This window comes from Perca fluviatilis, unplaced genomic scaffold (genome assembly GCF_010015445.1).
Source record: "Perca fluviatilis unplaced genomic scaffold, GENO_Pfluv_1.0 PFLUV_unplaced_scaf_51, whole genome shotgun sequence".
Classification (NCBI taxonomy): domain Eukaryota; kingdom Metazoa; phylum Chordata; class Actinopteri; order Perciformes; family Percidae; genus Perca; species Perca fluviatilis.
The window spans coordinates 8,981-13,735 of record NW_024375728.1 but is presented as its reverse complement, the minus strand read 5'-3'; the positions used below and the strand labels follow the sequence as shown (position 1 = coordinate 13,735).

At 41.3% G+C, this 4,755-nt stretch overlaps 1 protein-coding gene across 1 annotated transcript; it reads left to right on the top strand.

Annotated features, from left to right (window-relative positions):
- The first annotated feature begins 3,131 nt into the window (after positions 1–3,131).
- On the top strand, positions 3,132–4,012 carry LOC120555262 (protocadherin-1-like). Its single transcript, XM_039793941.1, has one exon. It carries the CDS (start codon positions 3,137–3,139, stop codon positions 3,995–3,997), a length of 861 nt encoding a protein of 286 aa, XP_039649875.1. The 5' UTR covers positions 3,132–3,136; the 3' UTR covers positions 3,998–4,012.
- Positions 4,013–4,755: the final 743 nt, after the last annotated feature.

Sequence of the window (4,755 nt, the reverse complement as noted above, 5' to 3'; positions counted from 1 at the left end):
TATATTCCTGCACTTTTTGATTGATGCATTTTGCTCTACTACTGCCTCAAAGAGTTTTAGTTTATGTTTTGTAGTGACAAATGGGGAGAATGTGTGTTCTGAGTAAACAATAAAAGTGATGTCCAGTACCTTGTTTCAGAGTGCCGTGACCCATTTATTTCCACATTGTACGGTATTTCTGCTCATTTTAATACAGCTCAGTCCATAGATCTTCATGGGTAAGGTTTTATGTGTATAGTTTCTTCTTGTACAAATGCTGCCTGCAACAATGCCTCTCTGACACAGTCAAAAACGGTTTGCTTCCCTCTCCACACATCTGCCACTCATCACCTGTGTCTTACCTTAATGCCTTTCCTATGATAATGCCCCCTACTTCTGTCAGACTTCTATATCCTATTAAGTGAGATCACATTGTATGGTCACTTATTCCTAATATGAACTCTTTCAAATGAAACCTCAAATGCAAGACATTGATTGCATGATATTAAGTGTTAACGGAGGACAAAAAAGGGGACCAGATGTATAACTCCTTGATTATTTTAGTTAAACAATTCATCCACAAATGCAGATTTTTGAAGGTGAGACCTTTATTCTGTGTATTCATGGATGAGTTACGTATTTATAAGAAATCTTTGGAAATGTATTAAAAATAAACAAGCAGGAATGTGCTACAGATAAAACAAGTATTGGTTGTGGACTAGACCTCTATTTATTTATTTATTTACTTACTTTCTGTCTTTTTATAATTCAGTTGTTTCTTTGTTATAGTTTGATACATAGTCTGTTTTGGTACTCCAAGTGTTAATTGTCAAACGAAAACTGTAATGGCCTAAATTTGTTAAATAAAGTTTTTTGAAGAAAAAAAAGTTCACCAGCAACTACGGAGTAGTAGAGCTCGTTATGGGATGTTTACATTTCAACCGGCTAGCTCGTCCAGGCTACAGGTCAGTAGTTTGGGTTACAGTTCACCGTTATAGTGCATTTAAAAGTAGCTTGCTGTTGTTTAAGGTTGTCTATAGTTTTAATATCTCCGGCTGCATCAGAGCGTTGTGTAACAAGTTGCAAAACCGAGGATTAGGAAGGTGGTATTTTGATTGACAGTTTTTTTAAATTGCACTTGTAATGTGATAAAAGTCAGGTTTTTATTTCACAGGATGAGCCCAAAACAGACGCTACAAATTTGGGCGTTGGAGCTATTTATTGTTTTGTTATTGTTAGCGACATAGTCATTGTTTTGTTATATTTAATAGTTAAATATCCGTTTATTTATTTATTCGTTTTATATTTATTTGTGTTTTTGCTTGAATCATATAGCTACATAAATTTGTTTATATCATTAGTATTTTATTTTGCTTTTTTTAAAGTATCAGGCAGCCTTAGCTACAGGTGTAATCTATATGGGTGAAAAGGTATGTGGGAGGTAGACACCGGGGAGGACTGATGTTTTTTTTACCAGAGCCTATTAACTCTGCCATTGCTCCTTTGTGTGAAATGTTTGTTTGCTGAGAAATTGGATTAATAAACCTCACAGAAATGCCATCTCTGCCTGGACAATGAACGCTTTTATCTCGTGCGTAAGATTCACTCCCTTTGTGCCTCAGTGGCTTTTTGGTCTTTGAGTTTTTAGTTTGTTTTTGTTCAGTCTGAGGACAATTCGCCACTACATTGCGTATTTTATCTATGAATAGTTTTCACATTAATTTATCACAGTGTATGTTAGGATCGACCAATTATCGCCTTGGCCGATTATCGTAATTCGGCATTTGGTAATTTGTTGATTATCTGTGTTTTATTTTACTGATTTAGCTCATGTAAGCAGTCTGCAAAACAAACTGATAGCACGTTAAAACTTCAGGAAGCTATTTTAGTTTTAATTTTTCATTTGTTTGACTGCGTATAATGTTTACAGTTTCATTAAACACTCGCTTTAAAGCATTCATACAAACTTTGGTGTTGGAGTTTGTAACATTCAAAATGTGAATAATTCATAATCAGTTTTGATCATGGCCCGGAAAAAACAGTATCAGTCGCACTTCTAATATATGTATCCAAATTCCAATTTGATAGTAGATAAAATGTACTAGAACACAAAAATCCGCCCGCATATCAGTTTAGGGTTTACATTAACTTTAGGCTAGTTGTGTGCCAAAAGTTTTTCATACTGCAATTACGCCAACTCAGAGATTCCCCAGAACCAGAGAGTTTTCATAGTCCAATCTGAGTTTTTTCTCGCATGACTATTTTGTAGCGGATTCTGATTGGTTTAAGGAAATGCTAATAAACCAGAGCACATTTTCTCCTCCCATCCCCAAATGTTGTGTAGAGTAGCCAGACCTTCCGTCAGTGCTTTGGAGGAGGGGCCTGGCACAGCGAGACTATCAATCAATCAATCAAAACTTTATTTATAGAGCACTTTTCATACATGTAAAATGTAGCACAAAGTGCTTTACAATTAAAAACAATTGACCCCCATCACATAAATACATCCCCAGACGCTTACAGACACACACCCACCGACAACATCCACAGACACTGTCTCATACACACAATAAAACTAACATGTCACTGGGCACGGAAAAGCTGAATTAAACAGGTGGGTCTTGAGCCTGCCTCTAAAAATCTGAACATTCTCTGCAGCCCTGAGGTCCGACGGCAGACTGTTCCACAGACGGGGGCCGTAGGTACTGAAACGACGTTTCCTCCTGAGTGTGTGTCCTGACCTTTGGGAATAGTCAAAAGGGTTAGGGTTAGGGTTACCGGACCGATAATCAACTTCGCGTTTTGTCATGGTTAAGCTGTAAAAAGTTCTCAGCCATCCAGGATTTTATATCTGAAATACAGTTAAAAAGTGCATCCATCGGACATGTGTCACCAGGGGGCATGGAGATGTATAGCTGTGTATGATCAGCATAACATCAGCATAGGGTTAATAATGTCAGAGTTACGTCCAGAACTTAGCCCCGCCAAAGATGATTGTGATTGGTTTAAAGAAATGCCAATAAACCAGAGCACGCATTTTCCTGGAAGGACTGATTACTCTGTGACAGTGGAATCGCTTGATAAGTCGTTAGTTGTAAGTAAGGTCGGCCTAACATCTGTTTCCTATGTTCGGTTCTCGCTGCTGTCGGGTGGAGACATGGCGGCGCCGAGGCGGGAGGTTCTGCTGTTCCTCGTGGTCGCCCTGCTGGTCTCCTGCGGCGCGGCGCCCACTGTCATCCTGTATCGGGTTCCCGAGGAGCAGCCGCCCAACACGCTGATCGGCAGCCTGGCGGCGGACCAGGGCCTGCCCCACACCGGACACCTCTACAAGCTGGAGGTGGGCTCACCGTACCTGCAGGTGGATGACAAGACTGGCTACATCTACACCACGGACATCCCCATCGACCGCGAGATGCTCAAAGACTGCCGCAACTGCCAGAAATGCTTCCTAGAGTTCAAGGTGTCAATCACCGATACGGTGAAAGGGATCAGCACGGGCCCTCGGATGATCGATGGCCGCATTGAGGTGCTGGACATCAACGACAACACGCCGCAGTTCTCTTCGCCAAACCTCATGCTGTCCATCTCCGAGAACACGCACATTGGCGCCGTCTTCTACATCCCCTTGGCCACTGACCGGGACTCCGGCGCCAACGGCGTGGCTGAGTACACGCTGACCGCGGGGCCGGACGCCAACCAGCTCTTCACACTGCAGGTCGCCCTGGACTTGGACGAGAAGCACCCTCAGCTGGTCATCATGGGCAACCTGGACCGCGAGAAGAAGGACTCGTACGACCTGAACATCAGCGTGCTGGACGGCGGGAAGCCGGCGCGGGCGAGCAGCGCACTGCTGCGGGTCACCGTCACCGACCAGAATGACAACACGCCCAAGTTTGAGAGGAGTCACTACGAAGCCAAGCTGCTGGAGAACAGCCCGCTGGGACACTCCATCCTGCAGGTCAGAGGGAGGGGCTCTGTTAGTACACAAAAAAAACAAAACAAAAGGAAAAACATGTAGGCGCTGAGGATAGACCCGTATGGGAACAGTGAAGTGATTATTTAGCAGGGCTGGGTATCGCCCAAGACTTCCTCAACCGATTTGATCCCAATTCACAAGGTCCCGAGTGCTGTATCATGTTATGCAATACTTTGATTAAATATTACTCAAGTACAAGTAAAAATACCTATCTGAAAAATTACTCAAGTAAAAGTAATAAGTAGTTCATTTAAAATGTACTTTAAGTAAAAGTTACTTAGTTACATTTAAAAAAAGTTTCACTGTAAAAACGGGGGATCTCTCCCATGTAGTGAAAATAGGACAAGGGGTCATAAATCCCAAACTATTTCGTTTTTAAATTAAGACAACTATATACAAAGGTATACACATGTAATAACAACATAACACATGTCACACATGTTATTTAAGACCCTTAGAAAAGGTATAATGTGCAATTTTAGTTTGGACCATCCCATTAAATGTTTTCAAACAATCAATTGAATGTGAAAGTACCATACATTGTTAGTTCTGAGGGCCATCCTTCTTTTCTTCACAAACATAAACAACAGTTATAATGCAAATTAAGGCCACATCCCATGTTTTGACTCCATAAATGGGTTAGACCCATAGACTGTTAATTATTTTAATATTAACAGACCCTAATGTTCACAGCCCAGACTAGCAGCTAGCTTCTACACCTAAAGTATCTCACAAAAGTGAGTACACCCCTCACATTCAAGTACATATTTCATTATATCTTTTAATGGGACAACACTGAA

What these genes read in the sequence shown, in the direction of transcription:
- LOC120555262 (XM_039793941.1), top strand. Translation starts at nt 3,137, where the DNA reads ATGGCGGCGCCGAGGCGGGAGGTTCTGCTGTTCCTCGTGGTCGCCCTG.